Source organism: Platichthys flesus, chromosome 14 (genome assembly GCF_949316205.1).
Source record: "Platichthys flesus chromosome 14, fPlaFle2.1, whole genome shotgun sequence".
In the NCBI taxonomy this organism is placed as follows: domain Eukaryota; kingdom Metazoa; phylum Chordata; class Actinopteri; order Pleuronectiformes; family Pleuronectidae; genus Platichthys; species Platichthys flesus.
The window spans coordinates 12,715,977-12,740,869 of record NC_084958.1 but is presented as its reverse complement, the minus strand read 5'-3'; the positions used below and the strand labels follow the sequence as shown (position 1 = coordinate 12,740,869).

Here is a 24,893-nt window from a genome sequence, read left to right as displayed (position 1 = left end):
GTGTTTTGTTTGTGCGGGTGTGACAGTGAGAGATGGAGGCTGCTGGCCTGACGAGCCCTCTCCTCAGCAGCTCCAGCGGAGGGAAAGTAGAGCAGTGGAGCACACGTGAGAGAGAGGCAGGGCGGGTGATTGCAATTCTGGCCGCGCATGTGTAGAGATGTGGGATCAGTGATAGGATGAGCGTGTGTGCCCTTGTGCATCGTGGCATAGAATATTTTTTGTACGAACACTTTTGCTTCACGTGTTCATATGTGTTGTAAAAATACCTGTTTTTGCATTTATAATCGCAAATCTGCATTTGCATGTCTTTATATGTACTGCATGCACATGCGTGTGTGTGTGTGTAAGGGGATCGACTGCTGAGCTGAGGCCTCCCGCATCTCTAGAGATGTTCACACAGAGGCATGAATCGCTGCATGTGCTCAGTCATACAGGCACTCGCCACTCACATTGGCAGATGGCCTGCCCCCCCCCCCCCTCACACAGACACAAACACAAGCACCACCACCAAAATACCCATACATATATTGTACGATTTATTTATTTTGTTCTAAATTTAGCAGCAGATAATATCGCAGTATGTTGGTGCTCAATAGTGTCAGAAGTGTAAAATAATTCATCTCTTTTGCGAATACGATTTTTTTTCCCACTATTTTAGTGATGAAGAGGGAAAAGAGGTTTATTTGTCCTCAGTCGATTAAAATGTTTTTCTCCTTGTTTATATTCGTATTTGTCTTCTGTCCTGGTTTAATCCCCATTTCGCTCCACACTCTTTATCTCATATTCGCTCTTTACTGTTGTTAATCCAGAATTAAGGGTTGTCCCAGCTGTGAATAGGGAAGCCCCCCCCCGGAGCCAGATGCAAGGTCTCTGTTCCCTTGTACACAGATACTGTCCCTCCCTCCCACTCACTCACTTAAACACACAGACACGCGCACGGACACACGCACACACACACACACACACACACACACACACACACACACACACACACACACACACACACACACACACACACACACACACAGACTGCTTAGAGTTCAAGACCGTCCACATGGATATAATGTGTCCAGTAATGGCCTGACATGGGTCGTCAGATGCTACTGTGTTAAACATGAGTCATAGCTAAATTGCATAAATGTGACTGCTTTATTACTCACTTAATTTGTACTCTCTCTCTCTCACACACAAACACACACAAACACACACAAACACACACAAACACACGCACACTTTTGTTCCCAATCCTTTAGTTGTTTGTCATGTCATCTGTGAACCTGAATGCGCTGGAGAGAGTTTATCCCTATTTTAGTCAAGTCTGTGCAAAAGACAGATTATAATCAAGAGGGACTGTCCTTAAATCTGGTGTGTGTGTGTGTGTATGTGTGTGCGTGTGCGTGTGCGTGTGTGTGTAAAATTCAATTTGTTTAAAGACACACAAATAAAATACATTTTTGATTTCATCTGACAGAAAGTTCTATAAACAGTGAATACCTGCAGCATAGCGAGCGGCAAGTTACCGTGTGACATGTGCACACACGTTCTCACCGAACGTCCTGCCCAACTTGCCGTTGCCTAGACGACCAGTATGGACTACAGATCACTGTTCCTATGGAAACAACTAAAGGAGGAAGATCATTAATTGGAATAAGAGAATATAGGAGAGAGGGATGAGGAGCACTAGAGAGGAAGGACAGGAAAAGAGACAGATGAGAGGATAATGACAGTAGCTCACCAAAGGTCTGGACAGAAGATCGGAAAAGAACAATCCACACACTTGCAAATATATTTTAACAATGGTGTATCATAGTGTTTTTCACAGTATGTTTTCAGTTTTTCTTCTGCTGCAGATAAGTTTATTAATTCAGGCGACTTAATATATTACAACCTCGTCCTGAGTCCAAAGTGGGGGAATCCATATTTAGAGTGGCTGTGTGTAAAATCAATGTAGGCCACAGTGAAGTGGAGTGGAGCACACCCCTCAAAGAGGGTCAGTAGACTACACAAATCTCCCTGGAGTGTGTGTGTGTGTGCGTGTGACTGTGTTTGAAAGGGTATTTTTGAGATTCCAGAAACTACGACAACTTTTCCCACTTAGTTCAGATACTGCAGTGGCTCCCAAACTTGTTTAAGGGGTGTACACTCACAGCCTCGTCAGATGAGTTCAACTTTCACTTCAAGTATTTGTACTATAGCCAGATATTGTTGGCATTATGTTTTCAGGTTGCCTTTCTCTCTGTCAACTTCTTGTGAAGACGCGATTTCAGGACAACTTCTAGAAATGTCTTCAGATTTGGTATAGCAATTTAATTCAAGGTTGAATTGATTATATTTTTGGGATAAAAGGCCGAGGTTACTGTGGCCTTTTTCGTACCGTGGACGTAATATCTCAAGAATGCCCTGAGGGAATTTCAGATGAATTTCAAAGATGAACCGATTCGATTTTAACTTCATAAACTTATTTATATGTGCCACAGTTGTTCAGTTGATAATGGTAACAATGCTGTAGCTCATTCACTAATAATAATAATAATATAAAAAAATATTTGATTTGCTCTGATCATCTTTTGATCAAAATGTTGTGCCTGGATCCATTGTACCGTTGTACAATACTAATGAAAAACATTTGTATTTCAATCAGAGAAATTAGCATTTCTCTGATGAAATACATGACAGTGACTTTGCAAGTTCTGCCCGGCTTCCAAATGTCAACATTATATACTTCAAATGTTAGTTATTGTATTTCTGTTGCAGTAGATAATGCGTTTCTCCTCTTATTTAACAGAAAGAAATAGGGCAATTAAGAAAAGACTCAGTAAACAGTCTTTGCACAAAGCAGCGTCTCCCTGTTTCTGCCTACACTGTGAACCTTTAATATCGTTAATTAGCATTATTTATACAGAGTGCACTGTTCCTCATTTGGCTGCAGCGCCTGGAAGCTTCTTCGATAGGATGCACTCTGCCTCTGCCTCCCTGCCTCCGTCCGTCTCTTTCCTCTCTTTTGTTCTTCGATCTCAGAGTGTTAGAAAGCAGGAGAATCGATACAGACACTTTTCTCCCATTAGGGCCTCTCAAAGTCAGTGGGGAGGGGAGGAAGAGGAGGCTCGGCTGAACCGCTTTGTTTATATCTGCTCCTGTTTGCTTCTCCTGTCGAAAGTTACCATCAGCAGGTTTTTTGTAGGTCAGGTGGTCCACTCTGCCTCGGTTCCAATCCATATTCCTGCAGAAATACTCTGCTCGTCCATCTACATGTGATGTTGTCTGGCTGCAGCCACAGTTTAATCTGCAGTATCGGCTTGCAAGGGTATTACGTTTTGTCTCTAATTACACATTATGGAGAATGTACTCTGTCATGCATTGCACATTAAAAGATCAGGGACACAAGCAAACATGCAGACTTATGTTCATGAGAGTGTTCGGACCGCAGAAAGGACGGTTTGTCATTGCAGGGGGGGAGGTCAGGGAAAATGCCAGTAAAAGCACGGCTCTGACATAACGGGGTCGATCAAAGGCCTGGCTCGTTTCTGTATGTCACATATTCGTATGTGTGTCGATGTCTGTGTAATCCGGTTCATGAGAGGCATCAATATGCATGCAGGAGAAAGCATTGTTGTTTGTGTTTCTGTGCACTGGCATGCGTTCATGTGTTTGCAGGAGCACGCGTGTGTGTGTGTGTTTGTGTGTGAGTGAGGTGTGTTTCTGGATAGAAAGAACCCAGCCAACTGTGAAAACAGCCTCCCTCCACACAGCAGATCAATCACGCCTGCAGTTGGGTCACTCTCCGCCGCTGCACTCTGCTTTTTTCTCTTTCTCTCCTCTGCCCGGATGTTTCTGCTGTCCACTGAATTCCAGTAAGAGTCGATGGCTGAGCCTTGTGATCTTCTGATTCCGTTAGAAACTTTCCCTGAAATCACATGTTTAGTTATATAAGAGTGTCTCTTTCTCCACAAACTGTGGTTAAATAATCTTTTCTGTAGGTTGTTGTGTTGTTGTGGAGGAGTTAATTTGGGTTCCAGCATCACTAGGTGTTCAACATTTTGGGATATTTAAAGAGGCACTGCTGATCCTAGGAATTACTTGTGGCACCAGTGAGCTAATAAGTAGCATACAGTTATACCTAATAGAGAATGAGAAGGACCGCCCACTTCGAGAAAAGCGCTGGTTCATGAAGTAAACTTCCCAATGATTTTCTTCAGTGCCGTTTAGAAGATACTAATAAAAAGAGTTTAAAGGCAAACCAGCTACAAGATTTGAAGCCAAAACACTGTGGGAAAACAGAAACTTGTTGTTCCTACAGGCGCAAATAACATAGTTTCACAATCCTGTAGCTTGTGGTAGGACAACAATATTGGCTGATAATAAAAACCAAGCTCGGTAACACTGGTGATTGAATGTTTTACGTAACATTACTCAAATCTAAGATATCGGAGATCTGGTTCTATTTACCAATCGTGTCAGTCTTTTCAACACGGTGCCTGGTCTTTCCCAAACACAGCTCATCCCCAGGTGCCTTTCTCTGTAAATTTTCTAATTAAATTTTTTAGGATAAATCCATCATCATCCCTTACCACCCTTTGTCTTTAATCTCATCCAACTCCACCTCTTTCTTTTCTTTCTTTCATCCTCTCATCCCTGCACTGCAGATACCCTCTCAACTCCAGGCCACAGCACCCAACCAGATGTGGAGGGATCCCTCTGCTGAACAGCTGGCCGCTATGCCAAACACGCACATAAACACACACACACGTATGCACTTCTGTCTTAGTGAGGTCACTCATTGGCATAAGGCATTCCCTAGCCCGTTACCTATCATCCAAACTACATGTTTAACCCTTATCTAATTCCAACCCTAACCCTCAAAGCAAATCTCAACCCTAATAGCCCTTTGAAAAAGTGAGGACTTGCCAAAATGTAAATTGACCTCACTTTGCCAAATTCAACTCTTCCCGTATGGTCTACTACTACTACTGCTATTCTACTGCTTACAAGGACACACATAGATACATTGTAGCCACAAGTTTCGTGGGAATCACTCCAGTATATATGTACTGAGTGTATGTTTAAAAAAACAACAACAACCAGCAAACAAAAAGGAAAGGGTGAAAAAATAACCTCCTTCATTGAGGTAAAATCAATGCACATGACACAAGAGGTACCTCTGTGCCCTCTGTTGTCTCGGCTCCACATGGGTCGCCTGAGTTACTTTCTGTGTGTGTCATGCCTCTCTTCTGCACTGAAAAGACTCTCTTCCGTTTCTCTTTGAGTCGGGTGGCAGAGCACCAAACCAAACTGCTACCCGACAACCTCCAGATAATTATACATTTATTTAACTGACACCTTCCATGCTGGAGGAAGTGCGACGCCGTGACAGTGACTTATGCATCTACAGCGCAGTGGCTGCCAGCGGCTGTCAGCTGACTTTTGGCAGGCACCGCACCTCACACACTCACACACAGCGTATTGTATATGTCGAAAAGAAAATGTCATTATGGTTGCTCTGTGCCAGCAGAGTGAGGTAACGAAGGAACGCGTAAATCGACGCCCAGAGATGTCACAATGTCTGCCTTCACGCTGAAAGAAATCGCCTTTTTTGGTTTTATCAAATCTCAGCCAGAGACGGTGATTAAAATAACTGCATTTGTCAAGACATTAACTACACATTTTAAAAGTTCCCTTATTATTAATGACACCATCTCCTCATTCTGATTTTTATCACTTCATAAATTTACCTCACCTTAATGACCTTATTAATTTGCCACTGTGTGATGTAGATAAAATATGATAAATACTGATATGACACTGTCACCACCGCAGCAAACACAGATCGCCAGCGTAATCTTACTTGTGACTAGATAGACGGACAAAATGTCACTTTGCTTTCAATAGAAACTAGAAGTTACTCAGAATCAGGTAATTAAATCACGTCCTTCAATATCTTCGGTGCAAAGCTTTTATTCAGTCTGCCAAATAAAACCGTAAATCACAGTTCGCTTCTTACTCTCTCTGTTTGACCATGAGATGTTCTCTTTGCTCTCTTTTTTTCTCACCTGCTCTTTTCCTCCAGTCAGTGGTGGTAATGGGAAAGTGTTTATCACTGCACTCTGGTTAAAAGTGCATCTATGCAGCTCTGTTATATCTTTAGTAACTAACTAACAGCTACTACTGTTGTTTGGTGGATGTGCTCCTTGCACTTTTCTGTCTGTACTGTAGACTTTTTTTTAAAGATTAACGATGCATCTCAACTTGTACAAAAATTAAGCCAAAATATCCCGGATATGGTTGTCACCATCTTGCTTTTTTGAGAGTCTGCACATTAGCGATCAGGGGATGGAGCTGCTGTCTTGAGGTCCTGGCGATACGTGAGTCAGTCTCAGCTGTCAATCATGACATTTCAAGTCTATGTAAGTTGTTTTTTGGTTCTGGTTTGTTAAATTGTCTACTGTCTTTTATGTGTTGTTGTCTTATACTGCTGACAAATTGCCCTTAGGGGATAATAAATATATTCTTCCTTCCTTCCTTCCTGTTTTTATGTCATCAAAATAGCAATAAAGCTAAACTTACTGGGAAAAGACCACTTGCACATACATCAGTGTGATAAGAACAGACCAAAATGGTAAAAAACATCTTTGAAAAAACTGTATCACGTTTTGGTCCATGTCCCATCCGACAAGGAGGAGGTGGGATTTATGACCTAAACAGCTGCAAGCCACCAGGTGGCACTGGTTTGGCTTCACTTTTGGGAGCTGTCATGTTGTGCGTATCTGTTTACAGTCTGTGTTCTGAACTCAAGTCCTTTTGTATAAAAATAAACTATAGGAAACAGTTGACATTTTGGGAAGTAATTTTTTTTAGCTAAGAGTTGAGAAGTGGATGAGAGAACTGATACTACTCACCTTTTGTAGTGTCATGAGTCAGCTGACTTAGCCCAAATAGTGTCTCATAGCAACAAAGTCAAAATGAAACCAATGTGACGAGTAAACATCTCAAGGGGGGGCCTGAATGCGAGGGTATGGAGTCAATAACCTCCTTCCTGTTTTGTACATCTTCTCTGTCAGCTTTGTTTATACACCACAGACTTGTGTTTGTGTTGCAGCCATGATGGAGGAAGGAAAGTCTGACTGAACTCTGGTACATCTGAATCTGTGTGTGTGTATGTGTGTGTTTGTGTGCATCCATCTGTCCTACGGTGCTCCCTGCCAGTTGCTTCCCATATTGTGTCTCACTAACTGTAGAACACAACATGCCCCAAGGGCTCTTTATATGACAGCAGTTAAATAGAATAACTCAGCAGGCTGCAGTCGAACTTCAGCCGGGGAAAGATTACAGAGTTAGATGGAGATGAGCAGGGGTTGGTGTGTGAGTGTGTGTGTGTGTGTATGTGTGTGTGTCTGTGTGTGTGTGTGTGTGTGTGGGCGGGTGATGTTACGGGAAATCAAATGTAGTCCAGCAACTCGTTAGTCTGCAATTTCTGGGAAATGGCTCCTTTAATGCGGAGATCTGCAAATGGTATCTAGATTTACCTGTTGACAGCCTGCTCTGCCCACTTCTCAATTTCTCAGTAACAGAACAATCAAGCTTCTTTCGAAGCTGCCACACTCACTCAGTTTACTGGTGATTGAGGGTTTGTTAAAGTCTCATTGACTGTTCTCTTGAAAATGTGATGTGTGTAACATCCGACAGGGAGCCGACACTTGATTCACTCATCAAAACATGGACAAAAACATATTCCCTCACACAATCATCACTACATGCAATATCACAGTGAATTAACCTGTGCCTATCCTAAATGTAGTCTTACCACAACACTTGTATAGATTCATAAACATTACATATGTAAAAACTCAAGTTGGTCCTCCCAAAGATCAGAAGGGCAGAGATTGTGTTTTGTCCCTCAGCCGTCACAGTGGTTATGTAATGTTTGCTGTACCCATCGGACGGATGAAATGAATGTCAATGAGGCTGCTCTCTTCTTTTTGTCCTCGGCATCAAAACTCCTGAATACCCCAAAAGAATCCCTCAGTAATAAATCCATCTTTTTATTAAACCGTGCGTTTCTGGGGACAGGGGAGCTGTGCTGGTGCCTGAGGTGAAAGCTACAACACCAAATTTGAGCCCTTTACTTTCTCTCCAATTCTTCGTGTTTTCTCTCTCCTCTCCGCGTGTTTTTTCCTCCCTCTTGCATCTCTCCTCACCTCCCTCCGCCTCGCCTGCAACACAAATCTCCACCTCCCGAGTCGGTTCCAGGGCTTGTTTCCATAGCAACAGGTTTCCATGGAAACTCGGTGACAGCGCGGTGCATCCCATCCGGCTCTCGGCGGACGAGGGGTGTTCGCTGAGGGAAAGTTTTCTTCTCTTTGCAAAATTCAAACAACGGGTTTATCTTTAACACAGGTATTTTTTTAAACCCACAGAGAAACACTGCTGGTAACTGTTAAGTCTGTATCACATAAACATGCATCAATCATTCATGCAGTGTACATACTCAGGCATTTTATTTCAGAGTATTTCAAAGTATTTTAAACACTTGAATCGTGTCTGCTTCCATTTATTTCGACGGTTTTTCCCGACTACATCATAACTCTAGGTTTCAATCAGGCTGCCGAACTTGTCACGACTGGTCTTTTAATTCCTAAACATACAATTTCAATAAAAGGCCGTGGTTGTTGTGTTTGCCCGCCCTTTCTTCTGAAGAAACCTCATCTCTGAATTTCTTTGACCCACTTGCATGATATGGATCTGTCCATCCCATTCTACTAAACCTTCAATTTGCAGTCTCTCTGAACCCCTGCATTGTGTACACAGAGACATCCATGGGCTTGAAATAACTGTTCCACTTCCCAAATGATGCAATTATAGAGAAACAGTGGGGGAAAAATATACATGGACTTGGATTTTATGTCGCTTCACATTTAGAAATAGGCGGAAAGAAAAGAGATGGCAAGAGAGAAGTCAAGGCTACTCATGTTTGAAGGAATGGGTGTTGGGGGGAAGGGGGGGGGGGGTTGTTTTGCTGTCTTACATGTTCAGAACAGCTCTATCGCTGCTTCCACTTGCTCCAAACCCTTTGGGACGGCTGTGTGTGATCAGTTCGTCCCGACTTGTACAGTGTGGATATGAAAAGGAGGAATATTTTTGGAACGAGGCCGGCAGTGTGAGCGTTCCTGTCTGTTGTTGTTTTTTTTTTTGGTTGCAGCCAGATTGTTTCTCCGGTTTCTAATTATGAAAAACAACAACCTCGGGGGCATGTTGAATTTTCACAGAACAATCGCAGCTCCTTGAATCCAAGCGCTCGATCACACAGAGAGAGGTGGACGGGCAGGCTGTGGATGGGGGGGGCGACGAGTGACAGATAAGCAGAGTACAAGCAAACAGAAGGTGCGACAGAGTGATGGAGCCCGATGCTGAGGTGGCATCAGCTCCTGCTACTAACACAATCTGACGTTGATGTGACTGTGAAATGTGCACGAATGAGTCACATGTATATTTCTCTATGGACGGCCATATTAAAACTGTGTATAAAGCACAGCGGTGAAGCTTGTGCAGCAGGGAAAGTTTCATTGTCTTCTCCCCAAGTTAAAGCAGCACTCTATATTAAAGGATGGAGGATCTGAGGGGACCTAAGTGGGCGAGCTTCAGCCCACTCTGTAATGCTGGAGCTGACCTGGTTTAGTGCACGTGATCAGACTCTGCTGCAGCAGTCTACACGCTGCATATTGTGCCTGCAGGATCGACTGCTGCCACAGAAAATAGCTCCCAAATAATAGCAACCAATACTTAGCGTGAGTCAGGACACTATTGAGCGTCTGTTGAATTGGATGTGACATTTTAAGGTTAGATAAAGCAGCTCGCAGCAGTGAGCATTTGATGGCTTTGCTGTGGGTAATCACTGGATGGGGCCAGAAACAGTAATAAAACATATATTTGGGGGCATTTTTTGAGGCATTGAGGTTTGTGCCTGATTATTTATTTTCCATGCGCAGTTTTACTTTCTGCCGCTTTGGTGCTGGTGACGAGACACAAAGATTTGAACTCTGGGACTCTTGATGTTGTTTGTCATTGCTCTCCGTAGAAATCAGGCCAACATGCATCTGTGAAATATCAACTGTACTAAATGAAAAACATTTAATGACATGTTGCTCACACCAGCTGCTTTTATATCAACCTGAGGGAATTTGTTATGTTTCAAGTTACTGCTGTTAATTTTTATACTTTAAATACTATCATTACCAAAACTAATCCTTAACTTACTGGTTTTTCTATCATCCAGGCAGCCATTGAATTTCAATCTTTTAATTCAAAGCTGTTCCCGGCTTAAAGGACTCAATTTTAACCAGGACTCCATTTCTGCTTTAACCAGAGACTGTAGACACTTCCTTCCACTTTTAAGAAATGAAGCCAGAATATCTTGCATTCAAACGTTGTCACTTGCGTAATGCCTCTGGGACAGCAACAGCCGCAGCCCCAGGCCTTATGTTTCTAGATCCGTCAATCCAATCGAACATCTCAGGAACACACTGGAAGAATATTCTTAAATTTGGTCCAAAGGTTCAATTGGACTCAAGGATTTTGATAATCAAAGGTCAAGGTCACTGTTGACCTTGGTATACAACATTTGGGTTGCTTTGAGGGAACTTCTTCAAATTTGGCACAAATGTTAATTTTAACTCAAAGATGTACTGATTCGATTTTTGTTGGTGAAGTTGCCGAGAGCAGTTAATGGGAACATCATTACATCTGACACAATCACTAGTTGTGTCCAGTTCAGCGGCCGCCTCCATTGGAGGACGCAGACTATGCACAGTCTGCTGTGGATTTCGGTGATCGGCGTTACCACATTAGCCCGCCCTTGTTGCTGTCGCCTAGCAACAGAGCTGCAGTTGGACACAACTGCAGCTCTGCAGGCCATTGTTTTTTTTAGAGTGTTTACTGTTGATATGCCTTGTGTGTCTACTGCCTGATATTTGAATGTTAAAGTGTAGATATGCAAGATTAGTTTTCAACTGGATCTCTATATTAATAAAGTATATACAAATAAAGTTTATTATTATTATTATATATGATTCCCTAAGAAATTGGTAAAAATATGAAAAAAAATCCTTGTGCACAATGTAGTTCTCCCACATCCTTCATGCTCCATGATGATCTGACCGGTAGCTTCTTTGTAATGATGTTTACTGTTGACTAAGAACTAAGAAAAAACAAACAAACTATAAACATGTGAGGAGAATTCATTATATCGCATTAATTTGCCTGGCATAGCCTACACAGGTCAGTCAGTCCATCTCAATACATGATGCCACATTACTCTATGTACCAATAAAGATTATAGTTTGGTAACTTTTTATACTCAGCCGTTGCATCAGGCGAGTGAAGGAGATGCCAATAAGTCCTGAGAAGAAATGTATTCTGGCAACAACTTAAAAAGAGGCAATTTCCCTTGTAGATTGTAGAGTACACAGGAATTACACACACACACACACACACACACACACACACAAGAGTAAATGAGCATCAGCACTCGCATGTTAGCCTGCAGTGAGACAAAGGGAGGTTTGGCTGCTTCACCTGCTCTGTTAACTCTCTGTAGTCCTCACTGCTTTAATGTGGATCCAGTTGCTCCTCTCCTCCCTCACACAAAGTACAGTCACACAACACTGGGCTCAAACCCATCACGTGTTCCCCTGAGTCTGCAGCTATGACTGCCTGACCGTGAAGGCTCAACACTTAATGAGACTGTAGAGGCGTAGTTAAAGAACAGTTTTATGGTCCACTTCTTAATGAGTCCTGGACTGGTTCGGTGTAAGGAGCTGCGAGATGTAGAAGAAGCTAGCTTTATAATTTCAGGAAGAGGAGAACAGTGCTTTCCTAATACTAAACCAGACAGAGCTGAGAGATAATTACTGTTTCCCAGATCAAGGTAACTTCTGCAATTTATCTTAGACTGGAGTCAGGAAAATATGATCTCACATCTAAAAAACATTTGATAAGACCATTCTGTTGGACTGGACACTGCTTACAAACCCCAGAACCGTGGAGTTATTCAGTGATGGTTGTTCTGTGGGAAGAGACCAAGTTGTTGCAGATGCCCTCAAGAATCAAGGAGGCTGCTGAGCTCTCGGGAAAGGTCAATGCAGCAGCCCTCCTCAGATATGTGCCTCCTCACCACCCTGTTTCTGAGCTCTGCAGGCTGCTCCACTGGCCTCATTGCTTGGTTGCTGCTCTGATGTGCAATGACAGTTATGGAACCTACAAGTGTTCAAAGGATTGATTTACCAGAGAAGAAACTTCCTAAAGATGATGAAGACTTATCTTAATGTGATATTAAGAATTTGCTTTTTTTCTTAATTTGCAAAACTTTCAAAAACTGTATCATTATGGGTATTGAGGAAAATATGCACCGTTTGCTTCTGTCACTTCGAAAAAAAAAACGTCAACAGATGCTTCGTCTGGGACTGATGTGGCAGCAGCAAGTTCAGTTCCTGTAGTTGTGGGGACATGGAGGAGGTTGACCCTGATTCCACTGACATGTATAGAAAGATAATTCAACTCTCCTTTGACAAGAGTTTGTATCAAATTGTGCCCTAAGAAACAATCAGCCTATCTTAGGGCTTTGCTATTTCTGTAAGGCAGACAGAGATGAACAGACTTGCTGTCGTGCAACCGAACTTCAGGAATAAATTAGTTCAAGTTGTTTGGGTATATATAATATCTTTTCAGGTTGTTATGGAAACTGGCGTATCTGCAGCAGTTTTATGCTGACGTGTTTTGAACCACTTCTTCTCTCTAGAGAAAACGGCAGTAAATTCATATCAGTTATGTAGTTTAACATTCGAGAGATCAACATTCCCAGATTCCCTACATGGAAGTGTGAAACTGACACAGGTGCCAGTATTGTGTCAACATCTTTTGTGGCTCCCCTGTGCCACTGGCCTAGTGAATGGACTGGACCATGTCAGTGTGCTGCGGGAGCCTCCACAGGGTTGTCCTGTCCCACTTCCCCCGTCCCGCGGGAGACCCCTTCAGCAGCCAGGCCCACTACAGCTCCCTCTCTTTGTCCCCCTCCTTCTCCAGCTGCTGCATGACTCTTTATTTCTAGCTCGCCATTGTCATGGGAATTTCTCAATAGTCAAGCACAAGTCATTACAATGTCTTTCTGGAAGTTTATTCTACATCTGCAGATGGGCATCAATGTACGAGACCATGGAATAGATTTCATACAATGAGCAATGACATACAAGAAAAGCAGCACTTTATACATCTCCAAGCCCCTCCTAGAGAGGAAACAAATGTTATTGATCAACCTCTTAAGCAATAGGTGACCAATACCCTGTCACCTACTCTTTCCCAGACCCTTGGAATGTAACATCTATTATCAAGATCCCTTTCCCAATGTTTACAACCACAATTCCCCCTGTGCTGTTAAGTCTCTGCTTGGTGACCCTGTCAGTGAGGAAGTCATATAACAGGTTTGAGTGCAACCCTGACTACTCAGGCAACATTTGTTATCTTTCGAAACATCACAGTAATTCCTCATATCAATCATTGCCCTGATAGTAAAATTTCTATCACACCATTGAAAGGGATTGAGCTTGTGAGACGTTATTGAAGTAGTTTCGGTTCTGGCTCTGTCGGCTGCGATGTTGAGTGACTTTTTCCCCCAACTCTGTCGAAGCAGTAAAATTTGTAGTGGCATTTTAAATTTAAAATCTAACAGTTAAGTAATCATGTAAAGCAGTAAAGCACTAGCTGCTGGTATGTCAGATGTAAACTGCGAGTGTTGCTAAATAGAGAATGGCTGCACTAAAGTAATTAACCAGCCACTGCCGATGCAAGTCTAGCCACAAGAACTTAATGGATAATTAAAATGAAACATTGAAATGTGTAATAAATGTCTTGAACAGATTTTCAGCAGATTTAGAGACCGCAAAGAAAGAAGACACAAAAGGGATCCAGGCAAAAGTGAGGGGAACACCCTCCCTCCTATGACCCCGCCTGCTTCCAAGCCAGACATGTCACTGTACCAGCCGGTCACGCTTTGCTCTAGATTCTCTGCAGCTCATATTCCCCTGACTTTCACCATATTTTAAAAACTCATCTGAATGGTGGATGAGTTTATTAATGACTCATCTGCTGACTGTGCGCTCTCATCCAGTAGAAAAAAAGTTTTTCACAAAGTCTGCATCATTTTTTCATCAGACTGCACCAAGAATAGCAAACATCACTTAAATAGTTCAGCATTTTTGACGGCTGCATTGTGTCTGTGCCTGCTGAAAAAGTCTTTACAAGATTAAACACAAGCAAATTATCACACACGCATGGGGAGTCAAGGCATGAAAGTTATTGCAGGGATGCCTGGGAGCGTGGCGGTGGGCGGGTGTGGGCGTCTGGAGTGCGTCTCGGTCTTTCTCTGCCAGTGTGAAAAGTAGTTCAGTAATTAAAGCAAACCTCTCTCGGGTCCCAAATGGAGAGGAGAAGGCAGAACGGGGTGAGGAGGCAGTGAGAGGGAGTGGGAGAGATAAAGAAGAAAGGAGAGATAAAAGGCATTTTTGATGAAAGGGGAAGAAAGGGAGGTTTTAATTTTAGCTCGGGCGTGCCAGATCGGCGCGGGGGGGGGGTGGACGGTGGAGACTGAATGCGAGGCTGCTGATCGTTCAGACAGGGGGTCCGTGCCCTCGCGTGGACAGCACACTTGCGTCTCAACAGGCAAGCTGTTCAAAAGTTTGCCTGAAGACAAGAGTTCCCCTCATTTTAAGGGGAGTGACCGGAGCTTTCAGTTCCCTCCATGTTGAGGAGGCTCTTCGTAAACCCATCAGCAGTGACCCAGTTCAGATTCACACGTGTTGTCAAAAAAACATAAGAATCCCCTTTCTTTATCCTGAACTCCTGCGTTCACCGAAAGTCAACCCACTAATGAGGCTGCAGAGACACACTCTGGTGCTTGTTGGCAGCCTGAAAAAGCCTCAACTCCCAGTGAAATGCTGATGTGAATTTCCACGGGAAACATTCGGCGTACTTTTATTCTTGTGCTGTTCGAGCTGCGTTCTCGCATCAGTGCCGCTCGTTATCAGAACTTCTCTTCTCTCCTGATGAACGTGTGCGTTTTGCTGCTCGGCTGTTTTTCCGAGAGCGGTCCTGTTCTGACCCACATATACGTTACCGTGACCACTGCTAAACTTTTGTCTCCATGGCAACGCGAGGTGTGAGAGGAAGGGATGCGCCCACTTTAAAGGCAGGGTGTTGTTGTCTTCCTGCTGGTAGCCTGAGCCCCCACATGCCCACACAGATTCACATCAGAGGAGAAAGTGCTCGGCCGAGAAATCTCCATTTTGAATCAGTTTTCAACACTTAACACAACTGTTATCTAGATGTTAAGTTGAACACAAACAAGGCTTTTTGTCGCAGCGAGGCAGGCGTGGAAATATGGTGCGAGAGAGAGAGAGAGGAGAGAAGGTCTCTGATGTATAATTCAGCCGTGCAGTGGGTGGGCGGAGGAGATGGGAGGGGTGTGAGTCATGTGAGGAAATTCGGGGGAGAAAAGGTGGGTGGGCAGATTTGAGGAGGCAGGGGATGGGAGGGTATAAGGAGAATCCACCACGCTCAAGTTTGCACCGCTATCTGTGTCTGTGCCAAATACTGTAAGATGTCCAGCGGGAATATGGATCTGTATAAATCAACATACACTATGTGATCAGAATCTTTATTGTGTTGTTTTGTTCCTGTGCCTCTTGTACTTCATGACTCCGGAACACTTTGCAGGAACATCTCTCCTCACTGAAGCATTTAATACTATAATTTGACATGGCTCCAATACTGCAGCTAGTATCAGCAATGCCTCTCACACTGCTGGGCAGCATAATGTCAAGTGCACACATCTATGCACTGATCCAATGCCATGTTATTATGCCTCCATGTTGGTAAGGGCTGGTGGCCGAATTATGGTTTTGGTTTGTCCATCCATTCATTTGTATTTTCCCATTCTTGTGAACACAATATCTCAAGAATACTTTGAGGGACTTTCTTCAAATTTGGTTTTCAAAGGTCAAGTTTGCTGTTACCTCCCAGAAGGTACGTGCGTGCGTGCGTGCGTGCGTGCGTGCGTGCGTGCGTGCGTGCGTGCGTGCGTGCGTGCGTGCGTGCGTGCGTGCGTGCGTGCGTGCGTGCGTGCACTATCTCTAAAGGAGACAGAGGGCTGTGGTCCATACAGGTCTGCTGTCCGGAGATAGCACTCTGTTGTTGTCTCTGCCCACTGATCAGTTCTGCCTCACCCACAGAGTGAGGTGGGTGCACACACACACACACACACAAACACACAAAGAACCACTTCCACCCTTTCTTCACTATACCCCCCGTCCCCCCCGTCATCAGGCTGTAACAGACAATAAGAAGCTTTTTCCTGGCAAACCAAAGTCTGCTGAGTTTTACAGGGTTTGAAAGTAGGACCAATTTCATATTGGATTCCTTTTAAAAAGCACCAAAGTGTATTCAGCAGAATGAGAGATGTCGTAACGTTTCAGGGGTAAACAGAGTTGCAGCTAAGGTGACCCCTGCTTTAGATGTAATAAAACAACAGAAAATAAACGCCTCTAACGGCATCATTTACAACGTGTTCTAAGCTTAAATTGACGCTGTACATATTGAACATTTGCACAACCCATCTCAAGTTGCGCATAACAAGGATCAGGTGTTCCTTATCCAGCTTCTGTTATATGTTTTGGTCTGTAACAAAAATAACTGTGAGAAAAATATTTTATAAACTGAACCAAATTCACAACAGCAGCCTCGCATGTGTGTGTCTTGTATGTCTACGATTTTAATTATTTATTTATATATCCATTTTTACTGTTTAAATGTCTTAATTACCTATTCTCAGTGTTTTTAGTTTCAAATATTTAAAGACGTTGAACTGATGCGGTCGGCTATCAGCTGGTAGATTCTTGAAAGGGAGGACGGTCGGTGCAGTCGCCGCCTCCGGTAACACAGACGTACCTTTTCAATCTCAGATGAACCCAGATTATGTAATTTGTGAGACCTGTGCACTCGAGTGGATGTGACCACCCACTGCCTGTCCCGATCTGACCGCTGTAGACAATCAGTCACCTCATGTACAATATCTTAAGGCAAACCTGAGTCCAGGGAAGAGCGACTGGAGATAAGGGAGGATGAGCTTTATGTGGTCCAGTGAAGACATGAAGACAGAGGATTGAGTATGCCCACCTGGAGAAAGAGAGTAGATGAAATGTCATTGTCCTTATGTAGACGACTTATCTCCTCTCTGACTTGTGCAGAAGGGTCAGGCAGGGACTTGGACTGACATATTCAAAGTTAATATTTCAAAGGTTTACACAAGTTCATCTGCTTCTCCCAGAATAAAACCAACGCACCCCCAATGTGGTAATTCAAAAAAGCCACAATGGTCTCATAGAAAAATCTCAAAAGTTGAGTGCAGCATGAAGAAAATTTGACTTTAGATGATTGTTTCGCTGCTGCAGCAGTTTGTTATGATGCTGCGACACAAAGGAAAAGGCAGAGAATCACCAAAAACAAGAAGATTCATCTGCTGGAAACAATTAATGTCTTTACAACATTCAACTAACTTAGATATTGTGGTCTGGACCAAAGTGGTGATCTGACCAACAGACTGACATCCTCATCTCTACAGCTTTTTCACAAGCTGTTCCATCGATGTTTCAGATTAAGATAAGAATTGAATTCCCTTACGAAGCCACATTTAAATTCACTGGATACAGATTTTTATTTGGATCTACACCAAATTGTGTGCCCAAAATCAAAATGTAGAAAGTGAAGCAAAATCCAGAAATTTAGGGGGCTCCTCTTTGACTCGAGTCCTACCCCTCCGCAATATTTCATGGAAATTGGTGGAGTACTTTTTGCATAATCCTGGATATGAAAAGCATAACCTCCTAGTCTATACAGACTATAAAGCAGGACTCACATGTACAGTAACACTTGACAATCCACCAATCACAGTCTCCTGCCTGGGACATGTATAGATGACTCGCCCCTGCTGTCTCCTGGAAGGGGATGTGATACAAAACTGTTTGTCCTTTTTATTATGATTCTGATTGGTATTGGTAAAAAAAAATAAGTAATCTCACTTTAACTCTTTGTTGCAATTAACCCAAGACAGGTCAGGTCAAGCAGACACAAGCTTCCGCACAAATGCTGAATTATTCACCAGCGGTCATAATGGTGTGTGTGTGTGTGTGTGTGGGTGTGGGTGTGTGGGTGCTAACAGGGAGATTTCCTCTGTGGCCCACCTCGGATCATCTTACGTCTGTGTGAGTTCATGTGGATGGTTTGAATAGTGACTCAGTGTTTTGGGATCCTCCGTCTGTTACTCCAGTGTTTGAGCGAAGCCCTCGTCCACCTGTTCATTCAGATGATAGACTCTTGAGTTTGACACGTGTCCCTTTTCTCCACATTACATATTATCCGCTCGTCCTGGAAAGTAGAACCGCTCATCCGCACCGTAATTGAAACACAACATCACATCAGAACCGACCTGCCCGGGGGCCGATCTTTTATCAAAACAATACCCCTGCTCCTGTGTGTGCGTGGGCGGGGGATTTACATCGATCCAGAGGCGCTGTCGTTGTATACGTGCAGAGTGAGTATAACTGTGACTCACCGCACTTGATACATCACCATCCTATTCATGAGGATTTCCTGTGTGTGCGTACGCCGAGTGCTGAGTGCGGGAAGAAAGAAGCAGCAGCGTATCCTGCAAACACATAAAGATGGACGGGGTAGTACTACGTGTGACTACGTGTCAGGTTGTGTAAAATGGTGTGAAACACTGCATAATTTACCGTTCACGCTGTCCTCTGACGGCTGTCGGCCTCACTGTCAAGAAAGAGAGACCGGGGGGGGGGGGGGGGGCTGACTCGTTCACTATAGTTCAGTCGTCCTGGGTTGCAGTGACGTCAGCCATCCGGTCACCTGTGACATAAAGGTCTGGAGTTACACTGGCCAGATACAGAGAGAGCACCCATACAGCTTAATGTCATTAATAATGGCTGACGGGGTGAAGTCAGGCCTCCCACCTCTGTTCCCTCTCTGGATGGCGGCACCTGCCCTGTGTGTTGACTCCTTTTCCGTTCAAGTCATCACTCTGTCTCACTTCGGTGTGTTAAGTTTCAAACTTGCAGCACTTTTGATACAAGCTTTGAAAATCACTTCCCTGGTATTTATTGCAGGGTTCAGTCTCATCGACTTCGACAGTTTTCAGCACAGAAACGTTTCAATAAAATCCTGCACTCCCCCTGAGCAAAGACACTGAGCCGCTGAACATGGTTAAATATAGAACTAGAGTCATCAGGAGGTCAGGGACACGGCTCTTGATCAATAATAGTGTTCTAAGCATTTCACCACAATAACATTATAACCTGTTGGTGTGATTATGGATGATGGTTAAAAGCTGTAGTGTGTGATGCTCTTTGTTGACCAGCAACATCTTGCAGCATCGACAGCAGCATTTAAAAAGTCTAAATTAGCACAGGAAGAAATCAAATCTAGTTTTGTCTTGACAAGTTAATTCACCAGTATTTGGTCCAGAGTTACAACTCTTGAAAAATCAAGAAAGCAACTGCTGCTTACTTTTATAAGAGTTGTAACAAAGAATGAAATTGTCCAGACAAAACTAGATTTTATTTCTTCCTGTGCTAATTTACAAAACTGGCTTGAATCCTCCTGTAGTGGACCCGGCCTTTGCTGAGTGTCTCACTCCATTCCCTCTGCCCACTTCACTCTTGCACTTTCCTGTAAAGGAAGGCAAAAGGCCCAAAAATAATCTTAAACATCTCAGGTGTAAGATAGGTACCAATCCAAGCAACAGTTTGAGAAATATGCTTGTTAGCTCTCTGTTTGATTGATCCACATTTAACCCAAAGTAAGGGAGTCCAGACTATAGCTGATATAGTATGTAAAGTATATTCTTTGGTTGAAAAAAACATATAAGTTGTATGAACCGTTGTTGAGTTTTGAAAAAGAATGAAATCCAGTCCATTACTATCATAACTTCAGCACTAAACATGTAATAACCCCCCCCCCACACACACACACACACATACACTTTGTCTCGCTATTTCTCCATGTCAGAGTTGAGCGTGAATAATTCATGCCCGGGCTGCTTGCTGGTGGAGATGAATCATGTGAGAGGAGCGGAATACACGTGCTCATCTCGGAGGGACTTTCTCTCCAAAGACCACAGGAAAATGAGGAGTTGGGGGGGTTGGTATGTTATTACCGTGCGTTCATGATGGCCACATGTGAGCTCTGCTTTCAAAAACAGCCATGGAGCCATCCACAGAGACCATGCAGTGTTGTGGATATGACAAACGGCTTCATGAATTTGTTTATCACAAAAATAAAGGAAATGATTGTTTCCTTTTTGTCTATTCTATTTGATATATCATAATTTTTTTCCCCTGGACTCTCAGCTCAAGTCTCATGTCTCAATCTATCAACTTACACAATAAACTGTTTTGCTGTGTTAGAAAAGGCAAAGAGACCACGTAGTCTCCCATCACTCTAACACAGCTCCATTAAACAGTGTTCAAACGTTAAAGCTTCTCTTTCTATTTGTTTTCTCTGAGCTTCTGTAAAGGCTGGTTGTTCTCATTAAAAAATGATTTCTTTTAACTCTTGTGGAACAGTTAATTATCCTTCAAACGTGTCTCAAACTGTGCTGCGGTGGGTTTTTTGATTATGAGGGAATTGGGCCCAGAAACTCCTTGAAAGGTCATTGAATTGATGTTTAAGAAAGTGCGGAAATCCTGTTTTTCTGTGATTGTACAGCACATGGCAGAGGTGGCACAAGGTTGTTTTTCAAGTGTCAAGTTTTAGTTGTGATTAGAAGTCTCAAATCAAGAAACAGGAGTCAAATCCATTTATTCAACTTTTTTGTTTTTTTCCATAGAGATCCCCAAAACTTGCACTTAAGTGATTTAAAAAGAAAGTCCTGGATCCACCAAGGATCCTGATCTGCAAAAATGTGAATGGGTTGTTCGCTGACCCATAACACATCCTTCGCCCATGTCGAGATTTCAAGGATAAAGTTGTCACATTAAAAGAAAAAGAGTTAATTTTACAAGGATAAAGTTATAATTTCATGTGCTATTTAGACGTGAAGTATCAGAAGATCCTTCTGCTGCCTATGTCTATATCAAGTTTAAGGATTATGTAAGACACCGAATGTTCCAAAGAACACATCACGCAAACTTGAAAGAAATCTCCTCCTTCATGGAAGAGGTTTCCTCTGTGTGCTTTTCAAAATTCTTATCAGGGTCAGAGTTATGTCTGTCTAGATAAAGATCGTAAAAGTAGCACTATAGCAAAATGCCATAGAAGAAGGATAGCAATGGTCACTTCCATACTACACAGGGTTAGTAGCATTAGTTCCAATGCACTGAAATTTGATAGGTACTCATTATCTAGAGATACCCGTAACATGTAAACATTCTCTTGGTGCTTTAGGACAATAAATCAACCCTGCTCACATGTTCATTACATCAAATATAGAAATTTTTCATCCACGGCACAGTGTTCTGCAGTTTGTGTCCCTTCACTCCCACACACACTTCTGTATCTGGAGAAACTCCCTGCCAAAGTGTCGCTAAATGTGTCTGTATACATGTGTTTGTGTCAGTGTTGATATTTTCCGTGCATTTGTGTGCGCGCGTTTGTGTGTGTGTCCTCTTGTTGCCTGCGAGCTGCAGTCCTCTCTTGAAGCTCACTGGGTTCTCATGCACACGTGTATCTCACACGAAGGATCAACACACTGGAAGGCTGATGGACCCAGAACAACAATTATTCATACGGAGGGACCCTCACAGTTTTCGTGCTGTCACTCCATGTTATCAGACTGCACGGCTAAGCAGCCACCGCTGTGGACTGAAGAGCTCAGTGCTCAGTGTTTCAGTGGCTCACAGCAGCACAACGCACGCTCCTGTTTGGACTGAGGCTTTCATATAGTTTAAGCATAGTCACAAATCAGCTCCCTAACTCTGTCTGCCAAAAATGGCCAAAAAAGATTGTGGGAAATGTAGTTCATGGCTGTAAACATTTGCACAGTGTAATAGTGATCAATATAATGAAGAAGTGTACATATTCTTTTCTTTTTGGGATATTTTGCCACAGAATGGCACATGATCAAGGTAGCATGTTTCTCCCTTGTTAGCAATGGAGGCAAACAAACTTCCACTTCTTCTTCTTTGGCTAATGCACCGGTGCTGAGCTGGTCTAGAGGAACTGACACAATTTATACTGTGAGCAGTGAGATTGTGTCAGAGAATCGGACCGAACATAAATCACAAGATTTACTCTTTACAGTTGATTCTACAGAGTTGAATCCCCCAGTTTAAAGGTAGTCTTCTCCCCTTGAAAATAATTTGAATAACCTGAGAGTTAATTGCTGGTTGTGACATGTTTTTAATAACAAATCTCTGAATTAACTTGATAAAGGTCATAACAGACAGAGGCAATGACAGTAGCTTCCCTCCATAGGTTTGTAAGCCAATCCAATAACAAAGTGCATATTATGAATAATTTTGTGCTCCCATTAATGTTGCAGTGGTTGCCTTAAAAATAGCTAAAGTCAATTGATCAAATGATTGCAGGTTATGTAATGCCTCAAACGTTTACTGCTGATGCACTGTCAGCTTTTCATTACCCAGTTGTCAAACGTATAAATTATCCTGTCAGTCTCCAGTCTTCCAACAAGCGGCTGCATATATCGCAGAGGAGATTGCTGGTAATGATAGTGGTGATAGGAATTATAATGGTGTGGCTCTCGGCGGTAATGTAGTACGGTGGTAACGTCTCCTAATACTCTTCCTCTTTCTTCCTTTTTTCTCTCTCTCCCAGATCAGCCGCTGCTTGAAGCCTGGAGGACGCTTTGTCTCCGTCACCTTTGCGCAGCCCTTGTTCAGGAAGCGCCTCTACGCTCGCGCTGAGTACAACTGGTCAATCAAGCAGTACAGTTATGGAGAAGGCTTTGAATATTTTGTGTATGTGATGACCAAAGGAGAACAGCTCAGTCCGCAAGATGCAGACCTGGAGAAGAAGCTAATTGAGGAGATGAAATCGGAACCTGGCAGGACTCCCGCTACACAACCAGAGGACAAGGAGGACTTCCTGTCGAATATTGACTTGTAAAATGACCGGAGTATCTTAAGGAATCTAAGACATCAGAAACTTCACACCTTCACACTTAAAAAATGTCTCGGTGGGAAGTCATTTTCAAGCAAACTAGGAATATAACATTTTTGTATATTCAGTTTAGAAATTCTTAACCTAATTTTTTTTAATATTTTTTAATCATTTCTATTTCACCACATAGATGCTCTTATCCAACAGGGTGTTTAACACAGGGCAGTGACTGATGAAAACAAAATGTATGGTATTTTTAATTTATACACAATTTACATTCTTAATACAAAGACAGAGGAGTTCTAACGAAAGAATTGTGCCAAATAAGCCAAATCAAGACTGAACCTTTAACTACAGCTAACTTTGAAAACTACCTCATTACAGCTGCAGCCCCATCCAGTAAATATACTGGAGTTTTAGAGTGACCATACAAAACCAGTTACACGTTTTTATGTTAGGATCTAAAACAACAGGTCAACATAATGTCAGAAATGCACATGAGCCAATGGACGTCATGCGACAGGATACAATTACATTGAAAAAATACTACTAATAATGTACAGTGCAGTTGACATGTGAATGCATGCATGTGTATAAAAAATCTAAATTACACAAATAACTGTTTCGAGTGAGGAGGCGAATAAAACGTTTTCTTCCTGTGGCGAGGCAAATTGTGTTTTTTGCGTTGAATTAAACTTTGGTGAACTTCTCCCTGTGATATTTACCTTTCATTCATCCTATGTATAACTGTGCCATAGTTAAAGATGTTCTAGTTAGTAACTGAGTGCCTCAGATTCAAAAGGGCCGAAGCACAGCAGTGCTCCCTGAAATGGTTTCATGTAAACATAGATGCAACTGTGAATCAAATAATTATTTCACTTGATTCACCATGAACATTGTTTAATACATGTTTTAATGTTAATATCAATGCATCATCATTTAAGTTGTGATGACCATTACTTATTTGCAGCCATGACTCATCTGTTTCATGATTCTCTGTCTGTGCTCAAATCTCCCTCTGTTCTAGTGCAGGTTCTTAATGGAAAACTTTATCAGTCATAAGACACTTTTACAAACCAGGAGTCCTGGACTGTTGTGCATTTATATATAAATCAGATTCAACAGTCTCTGACTCTCTAGAGCCGCCTGTCACTGTTACGCAATACACAAGACAAAGTGGCATGTCTAGACACGGTACATAACAGCAGCACCGGTCTGCATGTAAAGTCCGTATCGAACACCATTGATATGAGAGTCGGAGTCCCCCCCCCCCTGTGTCTTGGTTGCCTGCGTCTGTCCCGCGTCTGATTTAGATTCCAGACAAAAGCAGCTCATCGAGATCTGCATCGCTTGACACACCTGTCCGTCGTGTTGATGGTGCATGAGGGCACGCACACGTACATTCAAGTGATCGCTCACCCTGCGTGTTATTTGTTGAGGAAACGCGAGATAGGTCTCGGGTCCTTTGCCATCTACAGCTTAAATATAGACCAGAGAGGGTGGAGAGAGAGAGAGAGAGAAGGCAGACAGACAGGAAGACTGGTGACTGGAGGGGGGGGGGGGGGCACATTAATAAAGTAGAAATCATTTATTTTTAATTCTCCACTGAGATCTAATTACCACCTATTTTTAAAACTTGGGGGAAAGAAGTGTGTGGTTTTTCAGATGGCTTGTCGTCTTTTCCATGATTTTGGGGATTGGAGTGACATTGTTGTTTGTTGTTT

At 42.8% G+C, this 24,893-nt stretch overlaps 1 protein-coding gene across 1 annotated transcript in view; it reads left to right on the top strand.

Moving 5' to 3' along the window:
- Nucleotides 1-23,878, top strand: part of ece2a (endothelin converting enzyme 2a) — a 63,118-nt gene extending 39,240 nt beyond the window's left edge. The window contains exon 4 of the mRNA XM_062405135.1: nucleotides 22,885-23,878. Coding sequence (XP_062261119.1) covers nucleotides 22,885-23,175 — 291 coding nt within the window. The 3' untranslated portion in view covers nucleotides 23,176-23,878. The remainder of the gene's footprint in view (nucleotides 1-22,884) is intronic.
- The last annotated feature ends 1,015 nt before the right edge of the window (nucleotides 23,879-24,893 follow it).